The sequence below is a fragment of the Drosophila miranda genome, chromosome XR (assembly GCF_003369915.1).
Source record: "Drosophila miranda strain MSH22 chromosome XR, D.miranda_PacBio2.1, whole genome shotgun sequence".
Lineage (NCBI taxonomy): Eukaryota > Metazoa > Arthropoda > Insecta > Diptera > Drosophilidae > Drosophila > Drosophila miranda.
This window is the reverse complement of record NC_046674.1, coordinates 31,583,528-31,610,534: the sequence shown is the minus strand read 5'-3', so window position 1 is coordinate 31,610,534 and position 27,007 is coordinate 31,583,528. Positions and strand designations below refer to the sequence as shown.

General features: G+C 45.5%; 2 protein-coding genes and 1 long non-coding RNA gene across 5 annotated transcripts in view; 2 read left to right on the top strand and 1 right to left on the bottom strand.

Annotated features, from left to right (window-relative positions):
• The window catches only part of LOC108151874 (neuroglian), a 44,294-nt gene extending 34,024 nt beyond the window's left edge, over positions 1-10,270 (top strand). Inside the window, exons 3-8 of one of the 3 annotated variants that reach the window (XR_001774766.2) lie at positions 976-3,789; positions 3,858-4,022; positions 4,087-4,464; positions 4,535-4,638; positions 5,261-5,592; positions 6,265-7,337. Coding sequence is in view for 2 of the 3 variants with exons in the window: in XM_017280768.2 (XP_017136257.1) it covers positions 976-3,789; positions 3,858-4,022; positions 4,087-4,464; positions 4,535-4,638; positions 8,553-8,821 (3,730 nt within the window). In the remaining variant the exon portion in view is untranslated. Of the gene's footprint in view, positions 1-975; positions 3,790-3,857; positions 4,023-4,086; positions 4,465-4,534; positions 4,639-5,260; positions 5,593-6,264; positions 7,338-8,552 lie in introns of those variants that run through there. The other 2 variants (XM_017280768.2, XM_017280769.2) reach the window with 2 other exon arrangements.
• Positions 10,271-22,804: 12,534 nt separating this feature from the next.
• Positions 22,805-26,203, top strand: LOC108152834 (integrator complex subunit 4). Its single transcript, XM_017282439.2, has 2 exons — positions 22,805-24,988; positions 25,063-26,203. Exons 1-2 carry the CDS (start codon positions 22,898-22,900, stop codon positions 26,047-26,049), a joined length of 3,078 nt encoding a protein of 1,025 aa, XP_017137928.1. The 5' UTR covers positions 22,805-22,897; the 3' UTR covers positions 26,050-26,203.
• LOC117186113 lies at positions 26,131-26,985 on the bottom strand. Its single transcript, XR_004471255.1, has 2 exons — positions 26,669-26,985; positions 26,131-26,606 (listed from the first exon to the last, which is right to left on the bottom strand). It is a non-coding gene; the product is annotated as an uncharacterized LOC117186113 (long non-coding RNA).
• Positions 26,986-27,007: the final 22 nt, after the last annotated feature.

Here is a 27,007-nt window from a genome sequence, read left to right as displayed (position 1 = left end):
CTTTTTGCCCGAGTCCCGGGGCCCCTGAGCCGAGCCTGAGAAATGTTGATTAAGCGAAATTAAATGTAGAAAAACGCAACTTGTTAGACAGCAAAGCCGCCTAATGGCAGTCCAGGAAACGGGGAAAACTCGGAGACTGGGACTGGGACTGGGATTGGGAATTGGGAGATGAGGAGATGAGGAGACGGGGAATAAAATGTCATAATTGGTCATTTGATATGGAACAATTAACGGAAATATGTAGGTGAATCATTACATTCCATTCGGTCTGGAATAAATCTCTGATTAGCAAACGGTCACCCGGGCATTATGTATTGTAGAGAGGGATAAATAGCGCTCCACGTATTAATTATACCCGATACTCAAAAGGAGTGTATTGGTGGTGGAAGTGGATATAACATATCCCATATATACTCTTGATCAGCCTCAATAGCCGAGTCGATTGAGCCGTGTCCGTCAGAAAGCCCTCGTTCTGTGCTATGAGGGAGGCAGTGATTGTCGGAGTCGAATGCTTTACCGAAGTCGGTGTCGAAAACATCCGTGTGTGAGTCTCCTTGAAAGCAACGGAACTCTCGCTGGGCACCGTCTCAATGGGGAAATTTGATTCTGATTTTATCTTGAGCCACAGCTGCCGCCAAGAATGCAAAATTTCACATTTTCCTGTGAAATACTTGCACCCAGAGAATCAAATTTGTAGTTACTGATGAAACTAGATTATATTTCCTGCAAAATCTAGTAGATTATATTCATGCATGCACTCTAAAGTTGTTTCGATTTGGATCAAATATGGGTCGTGGAGTTTTGCGTGTATTTCTTTTACGGGAGGGGCCTGTGGGCTGGAGGCCATTTAATTTGTAGAAGGCAGCGTCTTCTCTATACTGTTGCATGGATCTGTGAGACAGGAAGCTCTGCTGAAACTGAACCCAACAAAAGATCGCTCTGTCTGATGTGTGATTCGCTATCCTATCATTCCAGATACTCATGGATAAAGAACGGCAAGAAGTTCGACTGGCAGGCGTACGACGACCGAATGCTGCGGCAGCCGGGACGCGGCACATTGGTGATCACCTCGCCGAAGGACGAGGACCGAGGCCACTACCAGTGCTTTGCGTCGAACGAGTTCGGGACGGCCACCTCGAACTCCGTGTACGTGCGGAAGGCTGAGCTGAACGCGTTCAAGGACGAGGCGGCCAAGACCGTGGTGGCAGTGGAGGGGGAGCCCTTCATGCTGAAGTGCGCGGCGCCAGACGGCTTCCCCAGTCCGACGGTCAACTGGATGATGCAGCAGTCGATCGACGGCAGCATAAAGTCGATCAACAACTCGCGCATGACCCTCGACCCGGAGGGCAACCTCTGGTTCTCGAACGTGACCCGCGACGACGCCAGCGATGACTTTTACTACGCCTGCTCCGCGACCTCCGTGTTCCGCAGCGAGTACAAGATCGGCAACAAGGTCCTGCTGGACGTGAAGCAGATGGGCGTCAGCGCCTCCCAAAACAAGCACCAGCCGATCAGGCAGTACGTTTCCCGTCGCCAGTCCCTCGCGCTGCGCGGCAAGCGCATGGAGCTGTTCTGTATCTACGGCGGCACGCCGCTGCCCCAGACCGTATGGAGCAAGGATGGACACCGGATACAGTGGAGCGACCGCATCACGCAGGGCCACTATGGCAAGTCGCTGATCATACGGCAGACGAACTTTGACGACAACGGCACCTACACCTGCGACGTGTCTAACGGCGTGGGCAACGCCCAGTCCTTCTCCATCATCCTGGAGGTGAACGCCATCCCCTATTTCACCGTAGAACCTGACTTCAAGACGGCCGCCGAGGACGAGGAGGTGGTCTTCCAGTGCGAGGCAGCCGGCTTCCCCGAGCCGAAGATCAGCTGGATCCACAACGGCAAGCCCATCGAGCAGAGCACGCCCAATCCCAGGCGCACCGTCACCGACAACACCATTCGCATCGTGAATCTGGTGAAGAGCGACACGGGAAACTACGGCTGCAACGCCACCAACTCCTTGGGCTACGTCTACAAGGATGTTTTCCTCAACGTGCAGGCCCTGCCCCCAGAGATCGAGGAGCCGCCGACCGCCCTCTCCACCGTCGACGGACGCAACGTGACCCTGCGCTGCCGCGTAACCGGGGCCCCCAAGCCGCAGGTGAGGTGGCTGCGGGCCACCAACTGGCTGACCGGAGGACGCTACATCGTGCAGGCCAATGGGGATCTACAGATCCTGGACGTGACCTTCTCGGACGCCGGGCAATACACGTGCTATGCGGAGAACAAGTTCGGGAACAAGTCCGCCGAGGGCTCGCTGACAGTGATGGAGCACACGCGAATCACCCAGGAGCCGCAGAACTACGAGGTGGCCGCCGGACAGTCGGCCACGTTCCGCTGCAATGAGGCGCACGACGGAAATCTGGAGATCGAGATAGACTGGTGGAAGGACGGACAGCCGATCGACTTTGAGGCGCAGCCGCGGTTCGTCAAGACCAACGACAACAGCCTGACGATTGCCAAGACGATGGAACTGGACTCCGGCGAATACACGTGTGTGGCACGAACCCGACTGGACGAGGCCACCGCGAAGGCGAACCTGATCGTCCAGGACGTGCCGAACGCCCCCAAGCTGACGGGCATAACCTGCCAGGCGGACAAGGCGGAGATCATGTGGGAGCCGCAGGGCGACAACCGATCGCCCATCCTGCACTACACGATCCAGTTCAACACCTCATTCACCCCCGCCTCGTGGGACACGGCCTTCGAGAAGGTGCCCAACACGGACTTCTCCTTCGTGGTCCAGATGTCCCCGTGGGCCAACTACACGTTCCGCGTGATCGCCTTCAACAAAATCGGCGCCTCGCAGCCGTCCGCTCATAGCGAGTCCTGCACTACCCAGCCGGACGTGCCCTTCAAGAATCCGGACAACGTTGTGGGCCAGGGAACGGAGCCCAACAACCTGGTGATCTCGTGGACCCCCATGCCGGAGATCGAGCACAACGCCCCGAAGTTCCAGTACCGCGTTAGCTGGAAGCGTGACATTCCCGCAGCCGCCTGGGAGAACAAGGACATCAACGAGTGGCACCAGAACAACATAGTGATCACCGACCAACCGACCTTCGTCAAGTACCACATCAAGGTGGTAGCCATCAACGAGCGCGGCGAGTCGAACGTGGCCGCCGAGGAGGTCATTGGCTACTCGGGGGAGGACCGTCCGCTGGACGCGCCGACCAACTTCACGATGCGACAGATTACAACGGCCACGAGCGCCTACCTCGCCTGGACCCCCGTCAGCGAGGAGTCCGTGCGCGGGCACTTCAAGGGCTACAAGATCCAGACCTGGACCGAAAAGGAGGGCGAAGAGGGTCTGCGCGAGATCCATGTTAAGGGCGACACAGACACGGCCCTGGTCACGCAATTCAAGCCAGACTCGAAGAACTTTGCCCGCATACTGGCCTACAACGGACGATTCAATGGTCCGCCCAGTGCCATCATCGATTTCGACACGCCCGAGGGTGTGCCCTCCCCTGTACAGTCGCTGGACGCTCATCCACTGGGCTCCTCCGCTTTCTGGGTTACCTGGAAGAAGCCGCTGCATCCCAACGGAAAGCTGACCGGCTACAAGATCTACTATGAGGAGGTCCAGGGCAGCTTTGTGGGCGAGCGACGCGAATACGATCCCCATATCACCGATCCGAGGATCACGCGCATGAAGATGGCTGGCCTAAAGCCCAAGACCAAGTACCGCATCTCCATTACGGCTACCACCAAGATGGGCGAAGGAACTGAGTGAGTCTATGACCCAAGACGCACGTTAAAGTATTTGATCTTTGACTCCTTTCCCTACATCCCTGCAGGCACTACATCGAGAAGAGCACTCTGGGGGATAGCAACTTGGCACCAGCCACGCCCAGCTTTGCCTGGGAGCAGTTGCCGTCGGACAATGGACAGGCCAAGTTCCGCATCAACTGGCAGCCGAGCACCGAGGGACACGCGGGCACTCACTTCTTCACCAAGTACAGGTACAGTAAAGACTCGCGCTGTGCTCTCGAAAGAAATGAACTCAAGCTCCTGATTCGATTGCAGGGTCAAGGGTGAGACGCAATGGTCCGACGCAAAGGAGGAGAAAATGACTGACTTCCAGGAGATAGCCGGTCTCGATCCAGAGACCGCATACGAGTTCCGGGTGGTGTCCGTCGATGGACATTACTACACGGAAAGCGCCACGCAGGAGATCGACACGAATAGCGTAGAGGGACCGATAATGGTGCCCAACGAAACGGTAGCCAACGCCGGCTGGTTCATCGGCATGATGCTGGCCCTGGCCTTCATCATCATCCTGTTCATAATTATCTGCATCATTCGTCGCAACCGAGGCGGCAAGTACGATGTTCACGACCGGGAACTTGCCAACGGAAGGCGCGACTATCCCGACGAAGGAGGTTTCCACGAGTACTCGCAACCGTAAGAGACCCATCCACAGTCCACAAGCCACAATCCACATTCTAATAATAATCACTTATCCCGTTCGCAGTTTGGATAACAAGAGCGCTGGTCGCCAATCCGTTAGTTCAGCGAATAAACCGGGCGTGGAGAGCGACACCGATTCAATGGCCGAGTACGGCGATGGCGATACAGGTTAGTTGAGTCAAGTCGATTCCGAATCCAAATTCGAATCCGAGTTTTCCTGACCACCTACATACATACATACACACATACATACACACATACATACACACATACATCCTTTGTACATCTCTTTGTACCTCCTACTCCTCATCTTAAGCCTAGAACGGAACCGCATTGCTTCAAAGAAAGCTTTGAAAGATCATAAATCAACATATAGCGATCTGCTTCTGAATTGAGACTTCCTCCTTATATGGGATACGATTCGAGGGATGGACAGGGCACGCTTACGGCCTACCTTCGTATACTTATTGTATATGTATGTATATTGACCAGCTTTGTAGCGGAGCCATATTCTCCATTTTTAGTTTTGATAAGGACGGCGCCGTTCTAGGGCTAAGATGATCCCCCCGTACACATGTGACATCATCTTGACCATTTTGTGTTCTCATGGCCTTGATTTCTTTACAACAATTTTGATTTTATTGATGATGATGATGATGATGATGATGATGATGATGATGATGATGATGATGATGATGACGATGATGATGATGATGATGATGATGATGATGATGATGATGATGATGATGATGATGATGTTGATGATGATACTGTGGTCAATGTTGAGCAGCTGTGGCCACCGCTGCCGCCCGTGCCGCCGCCGCTGCCCGCAAGGGATGTAGCAAACTTTTGCAGTCTCCGTTGTCCCCCAGCAGTCCAGCACTGCAGCAGCCGTCGCCATCGAAATCGTTCCAGCCATCGCTGCCGTTGCCACCGTCGCCACACTCGTCCCCAGCACCACCACCACCGTCCTACGACCACTGCATAGCCAGCGGTGGCGTCCGCAAAGTCTAGGAGAGTCCTTTCGCTCTCTCCCCGTTTTGACTCGTCGTTGTCTCTTTGTGCTGTGCTCCTCCTGTTGCGGCGACATCGTCATCCACCATCCACCGTCCAATCTGTCAGGTCAGAAGAGCTTTCCAAGGGCTTACTCGTAATGTTGTTTACTTTCTGTTCTCTTTGCGGCCGGCTTCCTGATGCGCTTTCGTCACAAAAAGCCATTGCCATTAGCGGAAATAGGTTCTCCCATTCCGCTTTCCCTCACTCCATAGCTCTAATTCGGGCAGAAGAGAGCGGGACAGTTGTTGTGCGCTTTCGCTGCATCTCCATTGATCCTTTCCCTTGCACGCTGTTTTCGTTTGCTCTCTTGTTTAATACTAACTGCAGGGACTGCCTCTCTGCGGCTGCCTCTCTGCTCGCGCAGAGATCATCCTTTCCAAAGCTCCCCACTGAAACATCTACCCACGTACCCAAGTGGCACCTGGCTTGGCCACAGCTGCTGATTCACTCCACTCCACTCCAATCCACTTCATTTCATTCCAGAGCATCATCCATCAGTCGCTAAAGTTTGCCAATTGTTTTTTTGTGTTCTTTGTTAAATGTTTATATATTTCTTTAACTGCACAATACTGATTTGATTTTTAATTTTATTTCATATGTATCATTATTTCTCTTACCTTTCTCTTTACACTACACAAACACACACACACACACACACAACACACACACACACACACACACAAAATGTATAAAAAATGTTTGAATATGAATGAACAACAACCAATATTCAATATCCAGGCATGAATGAAGACGGATCTTTTATCGGCCAATATGGACGCAAGGGGCTTTGATTAAGTAAGCAGCGGCCCCACACCAGCCACAGCAGCTAAACCGAAACCCGAGTCCCAAAACCCACCTCCACAGACACACATACCCACACAACACACACAACACACAGCCCCAAAAATGAACAAAATCACCGCCCAAGAACCACAATTAAATGCTGGGAGGCCATCGTTTCTCTTTGAACGAAGTGCAAAAGGATGTGGAAATTTAAATATATATATAGATCGAACTTTTATATATTAATATTAAAGTTAAAAAATGTAAAAAGCAAAGCAAATTCTACTGCCAAACGAAAAGATGAAAAAAGCAACCGCAAAAGCAACAGCAACAGCAACTACAAAAAAAACAACAACAACGACGACGATTATGATGATCGATGCAGCAAAAGGCTATTTGAAAACAAACAAACATGACAAAGGAGAAGAAATGGAAATAGAAATGATAGATACAGAAAAAATAAATCGAATAAAGAGAAAAAGGAATATAATGAAAGAGCAGCAATATAACCCATGATTTGGCCCAACTGGAGCGCCTTGAGGGAGAAGGAGAAAGTAAAAAGTAGAAGGACAAAGCAATCAAATTAATATACTTGTATGCGAATCCGAGGCCACCGACTAAACTCATTTTGTATTCTATCAGAGAAGATCGATTTTATTCGCTATTTGCGCCGTCTTTGCACCTGCCTCTGCCCCTGTTCTCTATGGGTATCTCTTTCTGTTCCACTGCGTCCCATGCACTCACTGTATGCAACTGTATATCTATGTCTCGCTCTCTTACATGTAATGCATATATATATATATAAATATAAAACGTAAATAAGTTTTAATTTAATATTTTTTTATATAAACAGTAATGTAAAATTTCCGTTTATCTCCCTCCTTGGACAACAAAAAAGAGACAATTTTTGCGTAGATGTTTATTTTGCATAATCTTACTTTGTATTTTGTTTTTATTTTATAATTTGTGTAACGTTTTTTATAATTTTTTTTACTTCATTTTTGACAGTGTAGTAGTGTTGTAAAATGTAAAAAATGTTTCCTTTGCGTTTGTTTTCTGGAAAAAGAAAGAAATTTGAAGAATCCAAGAATCGAAGAAGAATTACAAATAATGTTTTTTTTCTGTGTAGTAGAGCTATTTAATATTAATGAATGGAGGACGAACACTACATATTTATATGGAATTATAATTTTTTATATATGTATATTAAATTAGAAAGAACAACAACAAAAATAAAGAAAACTGAATGAATAATAATAAACGAAACAAGAAACCCCCGATGTCAACCCTAAAATATACCTGCAGAATATATTATACATGCAGCATGTATTTTGTGAAGTGCGTACATTGTACATGACCAGAAGTAATAGGTAGCTTCCGGGAGCATATGTAAATATGTATGTAGATCCATGCCTAGACTCGCAAGTCTTATACATAGATCGTCAAGCTAGATCGAAAAGACTACTTTGTAATCAATCGATAATAGTTGTATAAGGTTGTATAACCTGTAGAAGGAAGCCCTTTTCGCTTATTTGTACAAATAGTGTCGGTCCTTTTCTATGCAAACTATGTAGTTTCTCAGTCAAAAAGCTATCACAACGGAATAGTTTAACATCATTTGCTGGAATTTACCGGATCTTATGGCTGGCATGTGAATGACCGGTCGAAAACAAGTCGTTGTGGGAACAACTTTTATTGTTCAGTAAATACATAGGTACATATGTGGCTGTCATTAACCGATGAGAAGAATTGTTGTAAGAATTGGTTTTTTCTTTTTATGTGTTTACTTTTGTCTTCATTTTGTAGCTGACAAATCCGAAAGGTAAAGTTTTGTAATTTTCCAAGCATGTTTATTATAATTTATTTATTAGGCAATTTGTTCTTGCTAATGATTATAGTAGATATGTACAAAGAAGCTCCACAGATCCTCACAGTAGTTTTAGCTTAACAAATTCCAGACTAACGAAGCCTTTTCTTGTCCCTCACACCCCCCTACTCGCTACCAGGAACAGGGATATCCAATTATGTATAACCTACCAACATAATTTTTAACTAAACCAAGAAAGAAATAAAATCTAAATATAATATAAATTCCTAATACAAACTAATCAAAACTCTCACGCGCTGGTGTTGGTTGTGGTTAACATGGTCTATGTACAAATACTATAGGTTTTTGAAAGAGTGAAAGAGTCAGTACTACTATTATTAATATCTCGTTTATCTGGGTTGCTCTCTCGCCGCAGGTCAATTCACTGAAGATGGCTCTTTTATCGGCCAGTACGTACCCGGGAAGCTCCAGCCGCCAGTCAGTCCACAGCCGCTTAACAGCTCCGCCTCAGCGCACCAACAGGCGCCGCCCCAGACAAGTGCTGCCGCAGCAGCAGCCGCAGCCGCAGGTGGGGGCAACGGCTCCGGATTGGGATCAGGAGCGGTAGCAGGAGGAGCTGGGACTGGAGCCAGCAATGGAGGAACTGGCTCGACCAACACTGCCGCGGTAGCCACCTACGTCTAAGAGGCATGCCTGGAGCTGAATGAATTTCCTATGAGTTCTTGATTTTCTTCAACTGATTCTATGCCCCAAAACATTTTTGTAATTGTAAAACGAAAACTGCTTTAAGTGTCTGCAAAAACTATAAGAAAACAAAAACTATATTAAAATATCAAGCAAAAACAAACACAAAAAGAAAAAATGAAAAAAAGAAAAGAAAACAACAAATGTAAGAGTTCGAAAGCATTTGATTTAGCTTCCTTTAGCTTATTTAATATTTTAGCAAACAGCTAACGCCTTTTCCAAGCTAAAAAAACAAAACAATTACATAACATTTTTTTACATATGTGAGCTAAAAAAAAAAAATCAGAAGAACAAAAAATGAGTATAAACGTTATTGAAAGAAAAACCATTCACGGTGATGCCTGTTTGGGAACCTTTTTTTTTTCGAAATTATGTTTAGTTTGCAATGGCAATTTATTTATAACGATCCGCGTTAGGTATCTGCGTGGAATATATGGAAAATGAGTCAAGTTTTGTAACCAAACCAAAGACAAGGCGAACCGGTAGATCCGGCTAGCAGAGACAAACAGATATCAAAACTAAGGAGCAGGTTTCTACTCGTACATACATGCATGCATACATACGTATGTACATACACATGCTTGTACCAAAGGCAATGATTGAATGAACTATGGAGCCCATTCGCAATCCAATGTATAGATCCATTGAGATCTGTCAGCTGTCAGTCTACCCATTTGCCTTGTTCAAATTCTACTATTTTTGCAATTATTTTTACTATACAATTACTTACATATGTACACATGTATGTGTATGCACTATAGCCAACAACATTGATGTGTTCAGCAAGTAAAATTTCCAACCTGAGTACGGATTATGGTTACTTTCAAACAACAACAAAAAAGACTTCGAGGCAAAGAGCAGCCACAGTTGGAGGATCCAAAGAGAGTCAGCCGATAATTTAGGGCTGCGAGGATAGCATAGAGGCTGCTCCTTTGGAAAACATTCCTTTCATCGGCAATTCGAATATTGTATAAGTTTCTGATTTTCGTCCATAGTGTAATGACAAATTGTGTGTAATATTGAAACGAAAACCTTTCATCATTTGTCCATTAATTATTTAAGTAAAGCAATTAGTTAATTAACGAATTAGTTGACCGAACGTGGTCCTGATTAGTCAGTTATATACTTATGAGTGCATATATATATTAATGGAAAAAAGGAGCCTCCAATTGATGCTCCCCAATATTAAGTGCGTATAGTGCTATTGGGTTATTTTATGCTGAGAACCACAATTTAATTTCTGATTTTGAATTCCTTGTAAACACGAAACACGAAATCCTGATGGATCTATAATAAAAACAATCATATTTTTTTTAGCTAAACACACGCAAAGTGGCATTAGCATCTAAAAGGAAAGAGCACACACAATAAAACACAACATTAAAAATTTTTTTTTCTGTTTATGAGAAATGTTCTCTAATTTAAATCTCAGTTTTAATTTTATGTGCCGCTTTAAGAGTAAAATGCATTGAACTTTTTAAGAACACAGTATGGAGATAGACCTGGACGTCTATATTTTGTAGTGTACAAACCAGCCTGTGCATTGAATAATATCCAAAATGCAGGCAAGAGAGATGAAACATATGTATGATCCCCCATGTGACCCTAAAAGTATAACATATGTATAATTGTTTCAACTATGCATTTTTGACTGGTTTGCCCACTCCAGATAGCACGATATGTACATTAAGTGGATACGAGCATATATTTTTTGGTCTTTAATAAACATACAGGGTTGCTTAGTAAAATTTTTGCACTAGATTTAAACAAATGAATAACGAAGGGAAGAGATCATAGGAACGGATTGGAATATTATGAAGAGGGGGAAGGAAAGCATTAAGGAAAGTAAATGATATTGAGAGCTACGAGTACTCATATGTGTCGTTTCTTTTAATTAATCGTATTTCGTGCACTGCGTTCTGTTTGCTGTTATTTCAATTAACTATCTAATGAACTACTAATGAACTCGTATAACCCCAGCTTGAGCATAGTCTTCAATCGAATACTCGATTCTTTAGGATGACCCACTTGGGTGTACTCAGTGAGAACAATAAACAAGTTTCCCCTCCCCCAAACAAACTCCAAAGAAAACTGAGGGACGGAAAAACGATTCCCACTATTCACCTGCCCCACGCATATCCCAACGATTGAGGTAGATGACGATCGGCTCTCTGAAGCAAAGTAGGGGAATAAAGCAGAGAGGGGGAGCCTGGCTCGTTGCATGCTCCACCTTCTCAAGTTACACCATGCAGTGGAAGCAGCTCACACACACGCACACAAAAATCCACATCAACAACAACAACAACACCAGCAACCCCACCACCACCACCACCACCACCACCCCCCCCGCACACACACCCACACCCACACTGAAAAACCGAGCAGTGAGAGCTGTGGAAGAACGCAAAGGAGGACAAAACGAAAGCTAAATAATACAATACATACAAACAAATATGCTATATACACGTACATACACGTTACAATATGTACACATATTTAAATATATGGATATATGAATATATATTTACATGTATAGAGGACAACGATCTAAATCTAATGTTCGAATATATATATACAATATATAGAGAGATGTATAAGATTTTGCATATATATATTGTGATTTTCCAAATGAAAACTCAAAATAGTCAATAGCAAAAGTCAAAACCAAGAAAATATTTCCTCTTGTTTCGAGAAAATGTGTTCATCGGTGGAATGAAATCGTTCGATATCGGTGCCGGATCGATATCCAAGCGAACCAGACTTCTGCACGACCATGGGTAAGAGGGTAAGAACCATACAAACCCAAAACTGCACTGCCTGTGTCGGGTTCTATTTTACATTACATTTACAATTGCATTTGCATTTACATAGACACATAAATAGAATACATACATATGTTCATATGTATGTACATATGTATATGCTGCTTGAAGATCGAGTTTTTGTACCACTCAAACAAGAAGGTCATTTGCACAATACTGTGATTCCTAAAAAGAAACAAACACAAAACGAAGCGAAGCGAAAGGAAACGGGACGAGACGAGAAAGGGTATAACACAAGCGATAATGAAATGTATACCGATGATAACGATACTGAGATTCAGATGATCAATATACATTGTACATGTGCACGTATGTACGACTACGTACGAGTATGTTTGTACATATGTACATATGTGTACAATGTTTAGCTACAAGAACAGAACTACTTATATAACCACTCCATTATATCCAACTTTTGCAACACTTTCTTGCGTATAATTATTACCAATAAGAAATGACCTAAACAAAATTAACTTACGAATTGTGCAGAACAAACACAAGAGTACGGAATACCCTTTTTAAGTGAGTCTTAGCGAATCAAATATAAACAACCCATGATTAACAAATTCATATACAACAGCAGCAACAGAATGTATGTATCTAATAAGTAACAACCACACAAACAAAAAGAAAACAGTCAGATCTTTGCAAAGGAGCAGAAGCAACAAGATCAAATGCGAAAATTGAAAACGAAAATGTTTAAGCTGTAAAACCTATAATGAAAAATAAACCATAGAAAAAAAAGTTCATTTTGTACTCTTTTACCATCCCTCTAAACCGTCTAATAATTATTCTATTCAATCCAAACCCAACAGACGAACTCACAAATAGATTCCACAATTTTGTTCCTCCTAATAATTGTTTTCCAATTGTGTGTCTATGCAGTCCTTATCGCGGATATACGGCAATTGATATTGGTACTTAAGGCCTTGTTTCATCTGAGCGGCGATCAGGCTCTGCAACTCCTCGAAGACCTTCATAGAACTCCACACAGAAAACAATTGACGATCTCTAGAGCAATTGCAGTATGGCAGTAAGACGAACAATGGATTAAGACCTCGAAGCTATCCTGGAAGAACAATAATTCGCCATAATGCCAATAATTCGTATCGTAGTAATTTAAATGGAAACGGCTTTTGCCAACTAAGTGGGTTCTACGAATGTCATTAAATACTACATCAGCAATATATACAAACATATAAAAATGTATATGCGTCTCAACTATGTATCTAAAACGTTCTAGTGTCCTTAATTGTAGAAGACGAATTTCCATGATCACATCGTGTTGAAAAAGGTGTGTTCGCGCTGGCACAAATGAAACCTAACACGTTTTCGCAGAGTAACTAAGTATTCAAAGTATTTAGTATTTATAAAAAAAATTACTGAAATGTAGGCGATTTTTCACCCTTAGAAGGGGAACCTCCCCTTAAATAGCAGCTTACCTACTTGGCATTATACATACCACATCCATGGAAATCTAGTCCAACTCACTTGTGTGCATGGAGATCCATTTCAATTAAATATACTTTAATATTTGCGGCTCAGGTTTCTGCATTCAAAGGATACAAATCTAAAATAACAGCAAACCTTTCAATCATTTTTATTGGGCCTTGGTAAGAGCAGGGATTTGTAGTGCTTGTAGCAGGAAGTTTTGAATTTTTACGTGGCGCCATCTAGTGCTTAGAGGAAAAGCGAACGATGGGTCACGATGAATAAAAATGCGTTAACAGGTTCTCTCGTCAGGCTCTCTCTGTGGAAAATTAGAGGACCTGTTAGAGGACTTGCCGCGAGCAGGCTGGTGTCCCTATTGGCCATTCCCTTTTAAACTTCGTTTGAGCCGATTGCGTATCGTCCCCAAAAAGTAGTGAAAAGCAAAAATATGAATCAAGAAGAGTTTAAAACGGTTGTGTTTGGAAATTTAAGGTGGAGAGGAAATAGTGTGTTTTAGCCGTCATAACCCCTACAGCGCTGAATCCGATTGGGGTAAGTGCCACGGGGAGAAGGAAAAAAAGGAGGAAAATATTAGAAAGACACCAAGATCATGGAACTGGGTAGTTCTCTCAAGAGAACCGCCACATAGAGTATAGGGAGCCAACAAGGGGCTAGAACGATGAAATGTCATTACTTTGCATTTCGCGGCATTAAGTTGTAACAAGTTTGCACAGCACCATGACTGAAAGTTATTGAGATCGGATTGCAAGCGAGAATGAAATGAAATGTCCTTATACTGGACACAGAGCTTAACATCATCCGAGTACTCGAGAGTATGTTAATACCGAAGGCAAGTCATTAATAAAAGGTCAAGTTTATGTGCTAGAAGGGAATGGTTTACAGAGTTTAATGCTTTACTAAATAACATCCGTCTCTAAGTTACCTTGAAAGCCTTTCATAATGAAAGAGGTAAACTCTAACAATTTCGTGGTGGTTGATCGCCGCCTTATAAATCCATGCTGAGTTGGAGATATAAGTGACTTGCATATATGTTGATAGTACGGAGTTAAAACCTTCTCATATATTTTAGGAATAGCGGATAAATTAGCTATTCCTCTATAATTTTTTGCGTCAGACTTGCTACCTTTTTTATGGGGAGGTATTATTAACAATTCCTTCCAGATCGGGGGAAAGATATAAGAATCGATGGACAATGTGAATAGTTTAAGCAAGGGTCCACATATGTAGTGCCTCGGCGCAGTACCTGAGTACACAACCTGGAACCCTGTCTGGACCCGTTGAAAACACCGGCCTGACTAGTCGAAGATCATGAAGTAAAGAACATTCATTTAACAAGGGAATGAAAATGCCGTTCGACCTCGGTTATCCGTATGAATACGGATGACCAGAGTAGGTTTCCTCAGAATAGGTCGATTGGAAAAATTTCGCAAAAAAATCGGCAATTGCCTGATCATTATTTGCCGACGTATTACAAAATGATAGCGAGGATGGGTGTGCGGACGTTCTACACTTACTGTTTACGAAGCTGTAAAACTGTTTTGGGTCCTGTGAAAAACTTATCCTGCATCGAGATAGGTAGTTCTTATAGCATTGGGCATTAAGAACTGGAAAGTTTGACCGAGCTATTATATAGCGAGGAGAGCCAACTTCTTGAAATTTGTTAGAAAGTCTTGATTTTAAGTTTTTAGAATGGATACTTCTTTGGTAAACAAAGGGGGTTTCTAATCTGATAAGAAAGCGGGACACAAGAATCAAAAAATGTGCCGAGAGCATTGTAAAAAATGTTTGTGCCTTTTATGACATCAGTGCCCAAGTATAAGAAGGACCAATCAAAATCCCTAATGAGGTTATTAAACTTCGCAAACTTGGCTGTACGAAATCAGCGAACGCGTTTAGATAGCCTACTCGACCGATCCAATACAGTTGGTCCTATATCTAGTGACACTTCGAAAGTAGGATGGTAGGCGTCTTCAGGTATAGTGGGCGGAAGGGTCGGGTTAACAACACTATGGTCGGATCCGATACAAATCACAGATCAAGCTATCGACCCAAGGAATTTTTCACATGATTGACTTGAGACAGGGACAGGTCAAGAAAGCCGTCAACAAAGTCATGTCGTGACATGGGCAGAAGGTTACTAGACTCGTTTACCGATGACTAAACAGCTCCTGGCAAGTTGAAGTCACCAAGAACTATCATATGATCTTTATCTGATAGCGAGGAAGAAACAGCGGTTAAAACAGACAAGTGCTGCTCATAAATTGAGGTTTCCGAAGAAGGTGGAATATACGAGCAAGTCATTAATATAGCGAAAGCGGGAAGAATCAGTTTTACACACAGGAATTCCAGTTCTTGTTGAACCTGGACTGTGAAGTGTTTCTAAAAGTTGTCGTTTCTAAACAATCTATATACATACATATGTACAATAAACTTTGCTCTTTGGACTCCCTTAAAAATTGCAGCAGCTCTGTTTGGAAGTTGGTTTGGCCTTGGCGGCTAGCAATTTCTTTCCTGGTGCTCATCCTGTAATTTCTGCTGCTCCTTGTGGACTTGAATCATTTTCCGAACAATCTCCAGCAGATTTTCCAGTTTAATCCGCTTTGGTTGCAGAAATAATACTAGAGCCGCAGTTGGATCTGTGCCGGTCGACATTAACGGAATTATTTAGGATCCTCGTAAATCCGCAGTACCAGCATAACAAATGTATATAGCGAGATTTTCCATCTATGCACTCCATTTCGACTCGCGTGTATTGTTTGTTAATTTAGTGGCTGAAAAATAATAATAATAAAAAAAGGAAATTCATACATAATTTGTTTACTTATTACCACCAATTTCTGGTTTCTCCATTTTGTATTGTGTCTGTTTTATTTTATTTTTTATTTTTTTAGTATTTAATATTCGAATTACGAATGGAAATATATCTGTTGTTATGGGCGGTTTTGGAGAGAGCCGATAGGTATCAGGGCTGGAGAAGAAAGAGACAGCGGCATCTACAGTGGATCCTGGGAAGCAGTGGCAGAGTTGCGTGGGAGAAAAGGAAACGGGGCGAGGAAGAAAAAAAAGAGAGTTTCCGGTGGAGAATAGTGGAGGCCGCACGTGCCCTAAAAGAAAAAAAGGAAACAAAATTGGTGATCGTGGAGACGACGATCCCACCAAGACATCAGCGGCAGGCATCAACATCAGCAGAAGCGGCGGACATCGGCAGCAGCATCCCGGTACTGGCCAGGCCGGGAAACTGATGCGAGAACCGTCAGCGGAGCACCGGCACCAAGGGACCGTCAGCGGAGCACCGACTGGAGACACGTTTCTGTCCCCACACACCAGCCCCCCCGGGGAAAGAATCCGGACTTCAAAGCAGCAATACACACACACGATTCACACACACCCACCTTCATCCACCCACATCACACACAACCCACGCATGTATACCCTCATTCATAACACATCACATAACATCACCACATTTCACACATCTACACCCGTCCGACCCACAATTAAACAAAATATCACGATCATACAAAAAACACCACGATTAAACGTAAACATCAGCAAGCATCAGGAAGCAACAACCTCTATCAAAGGGGGCTGCCAACTCGGCCGAAATAGGGTTTATTTTTTTTTTGTTAGTATTTTTGTGTTAGTATTTGTTTCCTTTATATAAACCTAGATTATTAATTATTATTTATTAATAATGTTCAAGATAAATAAGAAAATATAATGGATATAAAAGGAATATTTGAAAAGAGTCATGAGTGAATAGAAAACGGTAGTTGGGTGGGACGAGAGCGAGAAGAAGAGCGGGACCCTGAATATGAAAAGGGAGCGAATTCAAAAGGTGGCGCTCATGGAAGGGTGGGACCCTGCTAGGGATAACGAAACCAACTATCCCCGCTGACGAAAGTGCCAACGAGGACAAGTCTGTCCTATAAATTAGATTTGTTTTTTTTGTATGTTTTTTTGTTTTGTTCAATCCGTCCCCTGGCCTATCGGGTCGGAAGCACCCCTGACTTCCCCGTGAGCTAGCTGGGAACGATAGGCCAGGGTGGCAAAGAGGCGGATCATAACAAATGGCGCCCAATGGTAATAGAAGGGATCGATTTTAAACGCGAGTCTTAAAGACCCGGTGTAAAATGGAACCCTGGTAGAACGAAACTCAGCCGGTCCGCGAGCCGGGAATAAATCCTAGCCGTCGTAGCCGCTGAGATGAGTAGAAGAGAGGAAAATGGACATGGTAGTTATGTATCGGAGGTAGAAGGGAAGGAAGTGTGTGTCCCGAGTTGTGGTCCAGGTATTACCAGGTGGTAGTAGCCTCGTTGTACGACTCGTGGAGCTCGCTGTCTGGATCTGAAAAGGGGAAGAGGTGCCGGAGGATCTGTCGAGTCGTGGTCCGGGTTATGTCCAGAGGCATTAACGTCGTTGTCCGATTCTGGGGGATCCACGGTGATCTGAGGGAGGAAACAGCGAAGGGAGTTGGCACTTAGAAAAAGTAAGCGAAGGTAAATAGCAAGGGGAAAAGAAGGGAGTCCGCTCACCTGCAAAACAATTAATGCAGTTGTCTCTCGTCCCACCAAACAAATTAAAGGTGAATTTTTGTCTGAAGCAGTTTGGGAATCATATGTTTTTTTTGTTAGTGATTTAGCAGACTATTGGAAAGCCGAAGCAAGAAAACCCAAAGGGAAATCATTTTTTTTTGAGGACTGACGATTCTCGCTAGCATTGTTTAAAAGCAATTTTAGAAGTAGGCATTAGGCAAGTCATCGGAAAAAGAGTTTTTGTTTGGGAGAGGAAGTATTTAGTTATTTAGTGTTGCATTTAATTAGGCGATTAATTGTAGATGTAGGTGTTTATTTATTTGATTGAATCAATTTAGATATTTAGATTTATCAATTTATTGATTTAAATTAACCGATTTATGTATTTAAATTTATTTATTTGGTTATCTAAACATGGAATTAATTATTCGCTTATTTATTTATTGCACTATTTATTTATTTGTTTTCTCCTTACGATTGAAGGTATTGAGGATTAATTAGCCAGGAACTAGGTGTTTAGTGGAGTAGGGTAGTCAGATAATAAGCAATCCAATTTATTTATCACCAAGATAGTTAAGTAAATAGGGAATAGACGAAGGAAAGGAGTACGTTAGGAAAATTGGTTGATGAGTGACCCGGAGATTTTTAAAGGGTCGGGGAAGACAAGGCGTAGCCCAGAGGCACAGCGCAGGTACCAGCCGTACAACATGCCGACGACTCGGTCCCAGGACGGTAAAGCCGGCAGTAGGCTGGAAGGGCCGTCGCAAGTGGCGGAAAACGTACATGCGGGGTTGTACCAGGAGGACCCAGAAGCCGGAGCGGTAGGAGGTCAACAGCGAACCCGTAAGGACCTGGTGTTACCGTCCGAGTTAAGCTCAGCCGTGAACGCAGCCTTAGCCCAAGCACAGGAGACCTACCGAGCGTCGCTCGGGCAGCAAATGGAAGCGCTGAGATCGTCAATGCAAGCAGACATGCTAGAGTTCATGCGAGAGATCAACGCTGTGGTGGGTTCGTTAAAAGCGGAGCGAACGGCGAGTGATGCGAATGGAAGGAATCGGGGATCAAATGCAACCAGTCTGGGAGGAGGTCAACAGGAAGCACCCGGGAACCAGCAAGCACATCCAACGCACTTGTTCGTGGACAACCGAACATTGGAGGCCGATCAGAGGACCCAAGCCGATCAGAGACCCGTGGAGGAGTGGCTGTTCAACGGGATGGGCGCAGGAGCAAACCCTAACAGGAATCGACCGAGTTTCGGAGAGGCTAGGCAGGAGCAAGTGCAGATACGAAGATGGGGACTTAGCTTCGACGGCGATCCAAAGGGGATGCCCGTGGCGGAATTCATATTCCGGGTGGAGCATCTACAGACGTCGTATCAGGTACCGTGGGCGGAGGTGTTGAAAGCCTTTCACACATTGGTCAGTGGCCACGCAAGGGATTGGTACTGGATGCATGTGCGGACGGTAGGAATGCCGGACTGGCCGAATCTGAGATATGGTCTCCAGCAGCAGTTTCAAGTTCGTCGGACAGAGTTCGAGCGAGAGCAAGAGCTCAGGGAACGCCGACAACGCCACGGGGAGTCGGCGGACCAATACATCCAGGAGATGTTGGTGTTGAGGTCGAGATTGCTGAATCCGTTCGCGGATTATGATCTAATAAAGATCATAAAGATCAATATTAGGGATGCAATTTCGAGGGTGATTTATCCAATGCAGATACCAAATCTCCAGAAGCTGCGAGAAGAGTGTGCGGACGCCGAGAAACTGCTGGCGACGCGATGGACAAGGAGCGGTCCAGACCATGGGGGTAGTAGGCGCAGGGAAGATCACAAAGTACATGAATTGGATGCGAACACTCACGACCCGGAGGAACAGACCGAGGCATTGGATGCTGTCCATAGGACGAGGGAATCCGGAGGCGACCGCACCCAGCTGAAGTGCTGGAATTGCGCTCAGCCGTGTCACACCTATTTTGAGTGTGAGTCGGCCGTGCGTAACCTGTTCTGCTACAAGTGCGGGCTGGCCGGGGTCATTCTCCCTAAATGCCCTAAATGTCGGCCGGGAAACGCGAAAAGGAGCACGACGCAATTGGAGGAGTCGAGTTCCACGTCGCCGCGAATCAGCCAATAGATAGGTCCTCCAACATGAAATTAGATACCCCTGAGGAAAGAAGTTACAATAAGGATGTTTACACTACTATATATAAAGTTAACCAAGCGGTATTACCCGAAGCTAAATGGTCCGAGCGCAAGCCGATAAAGGAAAGGCAGCGTCAGTACGAGCTGGAGACGTTGCAAGGCTCACGTATTGGGGTGTTGCACGCAAAGGATCTGAAGCAGTAGCCCAGGCATCTCAGTCGATGGAGCCAGAGACTCTCAATCTCAGGGTGTGGGCGATGGCCTACGTTTGGGGCCCCTTAATTGAAAAAGCCCGCCTGCTTGGCACTCTCGTTTCGGCGGAGTAATCCTGGAAACGGTAGTGTGGTGTTATGGGCGGTTTTGGAGAGAGCCGATAGGTATCAGGGCTGGAGAAGAAAGAGACAGCGGCATCTACAGTGGATCCTGGGAAGCAGTGGCAGAGTTGCGTGGGAGAAAAGGAAACGGGGCGAGGAAGAAAACGAGGGGGAACGTTATGAGTTGCTGCGGACACCGCAACTCTACATTTATACCCGATACTAAGTCAGTATAACTCTCCTCCGGCAGACGCCGCTAATATTAAACGACACGACAAAGAGTGCGTGCGAGAGAGACAGAAAATCAGTCTGAGCGTCACGTCGGGCGCTGCGTAGCCAGTGCAAATTGATTTGTTCCTTTTGCCTATAAAAATGATCTGATCTGATCCAGATTCAGCAATCTGATAGATATGGTCATTATCTATGATTCTGATTTTTAGTTTTCTCGAATGTGCAATATTGTGGATGCAACAGATTTTCGTCCTTTGTGGGGGCGGAAAAGGGTGGGGCGAAATTCTGAGATATACGTTTTATAGTGAGATCTAACAGAAGTGCGGATACCAAATTTGGTTACTCTAGCCTTAATAGTCTCTGAGATTTGTGGATGCCCCAGATTTTCGTCCTTTGCGGGGGCGGAAGGGGGTGTGGCGAAATTTAGACACGAAACGGTCAAGGTCCGATATCACAGGAGTGTGGATACCAAATTTGGTTGCTCTGGCTCTTATAGGTTCTGAGATCCTTGAACTCATATTTTGCAATTGGCAAAGCCGACCATGAAACCTGTGTGTTAGAGAGAGACAGAGCGAGAAAGAATGAAATTGTTTTCTTGATTCTGGCTATAATAATTATACGATCTGGTTGAGATTTTACACTCTAGAACATATAGTCATCTTCTACGATTCTGCATTTTTGGTTTTATCGTATCTTTAAAAATGTGGATGCCACAGATTTTCGTCCTTTGTGGGGGCGGAAGTGGGCGGGGCAAAGTTTTGAAATATTTTTGTAGCAGTGACATTTCACAGATGTCTGGATCCAAAACATCGTTGCTCTAGCTCTTATAGTCTTTGAGCAATAGGCGCTGAAGGGGACGGACGGACGGACGGACGGACGGACAGACGGACGGACGGACGGACGGACAGACGGACAGACAGACAGGGCTCAATCGACTCGGCTATTGATGCTGATCAAGAATATATATACTTTATGGGGTCGGAAACGATTCCTTCTGGACGTTACACACATCCACTTTTACCACAAATCTAATATATCCCAATACTCATTTTGAGTATCGGGTATAAAAAGGAAACAAAATTGGTGATCGTGGAGACGACGATCCCACCAAGACATCAGCGGCAGGCATCAACATCAGCAGAAGCGGCGGACATCGGCAGCAGCATCCCGGTACTGGCCAGGCCGGGAAACTGATGCGAGAACCGTCAGCGGAGCACCGGCACCAAGGGACCGTCAGCGGAGCACCGACTGGAGACACGTTTCTGTCCCCACACACCAGCCCCCCCGGGGAAAGAATCCGGACTTCAAAGCAGCAATACACACACACGATTCACACACACCCACCTTCATCCACCCACATCACACACAACCCACGCATGTATACCCTCATTCATAACACATCACATAACATCACCACATTTCACACATCTACACCCGTCCGACCCACAATTAAACAAAATATCACGATCATACAAAAAACACCACGATTAAACGTAAACATCAGCAAGCATCAGGAAGCAACAACCTCTATCAAAGGGGGCTGCCAACTCGGCCGAAATAGGGTTTATTTTTTGTTGTTAGTATTTTTGTGTTAGTATTTGTTTCCTTTATATAAACCTAGATTATTAATTATTATTAATTAATAATGTTCAAGATAAATAAGAAAATATAATGGATATAAAAGGAATATTTGAAAAGAGTCATGAGTGAATAGAAAACGGTAGTTGGGTGGGACGAGAGCGAGAAGAAGAGCGGGACCCTGAATATGAAAAGGGAGCGAATTCAAAAGGTGGCGCTCATGGAAGGGTGGGACCCTGCTAGGGATAACGAAACCAACTATCCCCGCTGACGAAAGTGCCAACGAGGACAAGTCTGTCCTATAAATTAGATTTGTTTTTTTTGTATGTTTTTTTGTTTTGTTCAATCCGTCCCCTGGCCTATCGGGTCGGAAGCACCCCTGACTTCCCCGTGAGCTAGCTGGGAACGATAGGCCAGGGTGGCAAAGAGGCGGATCATAACACTGTCTAGGCGCAAACTATTTTTTATTGCCTTTCAGTGTTTTTAGGACTGATTTTTGAAAACCATCGGCTAACTATCGCATAGAAACGTGCGGTTTACGAACATCCCAGATGGATGGTGGAATAACAGGGAAATTTTGGAATGGCAAAACCTTACGGACAATCCCCGAAATTGATGGGTGAATAGCCTATTATACGCACACATTTGAATGCGCTGCTGCTCTGGGTCAAGACGTGGGTCGACCTAAAGAGAGTCGAGCCCGGGAGCTGACAACCGAAGCAAAAATATCCTCTATTACTCTCGATTTAAATTACTGTTGGTACATTATTGTATGGTTGGTGTTTTTACTTTCAAACTCTACATCGATGGTCGGACTTATCGCAAAAAACCATCGACACTATCGATTTTATCAATAGTATCATCGATGTTCTTGCATCCCACTTCGTTTCATATTTTACGGAGAATTTCATTACAAATTGAAATTGCATCAAAAAAATAGTAAAATTATGGCACTGGCCTTTAAAAAGGCTCACGGGTCCTTAGTTGAGACCATTGATGGAGCGCCGCCACTCAAGAAACTACGCCTTCAAACTGTGGCCGCCAAAGCAAAGCCAGTGGAAAGGAAACTGCAGGTGCTGGCACAGCTCGATCCCTATTTGGGAGCAGCTACTGCAGTAGCAGGCGCCTGTGGAGTTGGTGGAGCAACAACAACGCCGGCAGCTGTACCCCCAGCTGCACCCCTACCAATAAGTAATACAGGGGCTACAGCAACGAGTGCAACCGCTACCATTAGCCCAAGCAGTACCAAGGAGCTACTGGAAGTGCTTGTCAAGATCACGGATGAGATCTGCTACGAAGATGTGGATATGGTCGAGCTGAAAGAGGCCTCTGCGAAAATATATAAATTGTTCCAGCTGCAGGACCGTGATAGCGACACTTCGGTGCGGGTCAAGTTGCTGGAGCTGCTCTCCGGCCTAGGTTGTGAGTGCACCACGGAGGCGGGCGTCATTCTCATCATAGACCACCTAATCTACTTACTACGCAAGGAGACCTCACAAAAGGTGCTGGCTCAGGGAATGATGTGCCTCTACCGGATCGGTGATCGCCGGCGTCACCTTGTCCCGATGGCCTACAACACACAAGTTGCTCATCTGGCCAAGGAGGCACTGCGTTCTGGCTCCACACACACGCAGAAAAACGCAATGCTGGTGATTGGCCGGTTCGCAACGCGAATGGAGGGCGAGCGCCACTACGCGTGGAAATTGGCCTTCTACATAGACTCGCAGGATTCAGGGGTGCGAGCGCAGGCTCTGCATGCTCTGTTAACACTGGGCGAGCGGGGATCCAACCTGCCGGCGGTGCTCTACAAGCGGGCCGTAGATGCAATGAAGGACGACTACGAGTGTGTGCGAAAGGAAGCCCTGCGACTGGTGTACATGCTGGGCAACCGTCATCCCGACTTCATTATTGCCTCGGAGCGCCAGCAGGAAGACATCCGAATGATTGATGCCGCGTTCAGCAAAGTGTGCGAAGCACTGTGTGATCTCTCGCTGCAGATTCGTGTCTTGGCTGCCGAGCTTTTGGGCGGCATGACCCACGTCAGTCGAGAGTTCCTCCATCAGACGCTCGACAAGAAGTTAATGAGCAATTTGCGCAGAAAGCGCACGGCCCACGAGCGCGGGGCGCGTTTGGTGGCCAGCGGCGAGTGGTCGTCGGGCAAGCGGTGGGCGGATGATGCTCCACAGGAGCACCTAGATGCCAGGAGCATATCGATTATCGCCAGTGGGGCCTGCGGGGCCCTTATCCACGGTCTAGAGGATGAGTTTTTGGAGGTAAGAACGGCTGCTGTCACCTCCATGTGCAAGCTGGCACTGTCGCGGCCGGACTTTGCTCTGACCAGCCTGGACTTCCTGGTGGACATGTTCAACGACGAGATTGAGGATGTCCGGCTGAAGGCCATATACAGTCTGACAGCCATCGCTCGACACATAGTTCTGCGGGAGGATCAGCTGGAGACCATGCTGAGCTCGCTGGAAGACTACTCGGTGGACGTGAGGGAAGGCCTGCATCTGATGCTGGGCGCATGCCGGGTCTCGACACAAACGTGCCTGCTGATGGTGGTCCAAAAGCTGCTCGATGTGTTGGCCAAGTATCCGCAAGATCGTCATTCCACCTACGCCTGCATGCGGAAGATTGGACAGAAGCATCCGCACCTTGTCATGGCTGTGGCCGTTCACCTTCTCTACGTGCATCCGTTCTTCGAGACCCCCGAGCGGGATGTGGAGGATCCCACCTACCTCTGCGTACTTATTCTTGTCTTCAATGCAGCCGAGCATCTGATGCCAATCATCAGCCTCCTGCCGACGGCCACACACCGTCACTATGCGTATTTAAGGGACAGCATGCCGAAACTGGTCCCCCAGCTGCCCATCGAGGGTGCTTCCTCCTCGTGCACAAAACATCGGATCGATGATGCGGTCAAGAAGGCTGGCAGCTCCGCTGGATACCTCAAAATGATTCTCAGCCACATCGACGAGATCGTGACCATGCCCGACGGTCGCGTGGAGTTGCTTAAAACCGCCCAGTCCAATCTCCAAGTAAGTTAAGCTATGAATCCTTGAATGAAACCGAAACCAATAGAAAATGTTCATTCTCTGCGTATTCTCTCCAGCGCCTTGGGGACATCGACTCGGGACTGTATGGGACGTCAAACTTTCTGGAAACTTTCCTGTCCGCTCAGATTCAAATTGAGCAGATGCAGCGCTGCGCTAGAGCGCACAGAAGTCGTGTCCCACTGAAGGAATCGCTGGCCGCCCTCATCACCAAGTGTCTCAAGCTGCAGCACACGTTTTCGGGTCTTAGCTACTGGGACATTCTACAGGTAAAGCAGTTGCGGCTGCGTGCCAGTGCCCTGCATCTGGTCCTTGTGGTGAAGGATCGCTCGCAAAGCGCCCTTGGTCCCTGCCAGATGCTGCTCCAGACTGCAGGGGACATCAGTGAGTACATAAAGGCCAACACGAAGAATGAAGAGCAGCCGCTGCTCCCAATCCCAACCATTGTGGCTATCGGGGGAGAGGAAGAGAAGTCCATAAAATCATCGGCCAACAACGTCCAGCCGGATAGTTTCACACGTCAGCTACTGTCCAAACTAGACGCTATCACGGATCCCAAGCCAGGCCGAGTCTTCCGCGAGATTCTGCCCCTGGTGCAGAATGCCCCGCCTTTAGCTCTGCCGCCTGCCAATGAAAAGATCAGACGCTGTATGGCCAGCATAATCGAGCCGTGCCCGCTGCAGTCGCAGGACAATGTAATCAAGGTGACTGCTGGTCTGATTGCAGCCGTTCCGTTTGTGGCTGAGATTGACAACTTGCAAGAGTCGCAGAAGGCGGACATGCGCATCAAGATCAAGTACCCCGATCAGCACATGCACACAGTGGTGCCCAAAATGACGGACTTCAAGCCCATCATGACTGAGCAGGGCGAGCACGAAACGAATGTGCGTCTAAGGACGACGATCCTCCTGTCTCACAGCGTCTGGACAGAGGCGTCCCTCGTGGAGATTCAGCTGTGCCTGGCTGTGCGGCCGGGCAGTGAGCTAGAGCTTTGCAAGCCGGCGAAGGTCTTATTTGCTCCAAAGCCAGTGCGGCGAGGAATTTAACGGGAAAAGATCAATTATACTAAAGAATCTGTAAAGTCAAGAAGGAAGCAGTACAGAAAGCAGACAAAGCGACGAAGCTGCTCATGGATAAACTAGTTATTAGAGATCTAACATTGTAAATTATCCAATTAAATAACAATATTATTTTCCTCTATGCCCCCTTACAGTCTGTCATGCATAATTTTGGCCACATGCGGAAGCATCCATGCAACAGCAGAGTCGATTTAGCCGCATCATCCTGTTTCTATGCAGTTTTCTCTGTTTTTCGCCTTTTTTTTTGGGAAGAAAACTTGTTTATATAGATTTATTAGCTTATTATTAGTTCTGAGCGCCGATATGCGATTTCTAAAATTTTTTGGAAATTGGGTTTCCTCGCTATCGATACGACTGTTTATATAATGCAAAGACCTCCCAGTGCAGACAGAGAAACTATCGCAATAGCTAAACTTACGCAATCAAAATGGAGTGGCGAAAGTGAGTTATCAATCGAAGGAAATTCCATCGCTGCGAACAACCATTTTTTAATCAAATATTTTACTTGAAAACGGGCCAGAAAACTGAAGAAGACACAAATAATTACCATGAATGATGCTAGAACATGCATAGAAGAAATTCGAACCATTAGTCTCAACGATAGACAAATCATTTTCAGCTCAGGCTTTTTGCTTGGACCAGATTTGAAAAATCTAGGCAAATAGGATTCTTTTTCAGAAAAGCTCTGATTCATTTTTGAAAATGAACAAATTTTCACAAACGAAACTTTTTCCTCGGGGAAATGAAAATTTAAGCGCCTTACTATACAACAAAACGATTCTTAATTGCAACAAGAAAAAAAATAGATGACTTATTGATGCATAAACATAAATTTGACACCATAACCAAAGTAATTTAGATTGTGCCTATCCCAAATTTGGTTCTAAAATCAATCGTCCGGGCAGCAACACTTTGCGTTTTCGTG

What these genes read in the sequence shown, in the direction of transcription:
- LOC108152834 (XM_017282439.2), top strand. Translation starts at nt 22,898, where the DNA reads ATGGCACTGGCCTTTAAAAAGGCTCACGGGTCCTTAGTTGAGACCATT. An exon ending in CCGCCCAGTCCAATCTCCAA is followed by an intron (nt 24,989 to 25,062) that starts GTAAGTTAAGCT and finishes TATTCTCTCCAG; the next exon opens with CGCCTTGGGGACATCGACTC.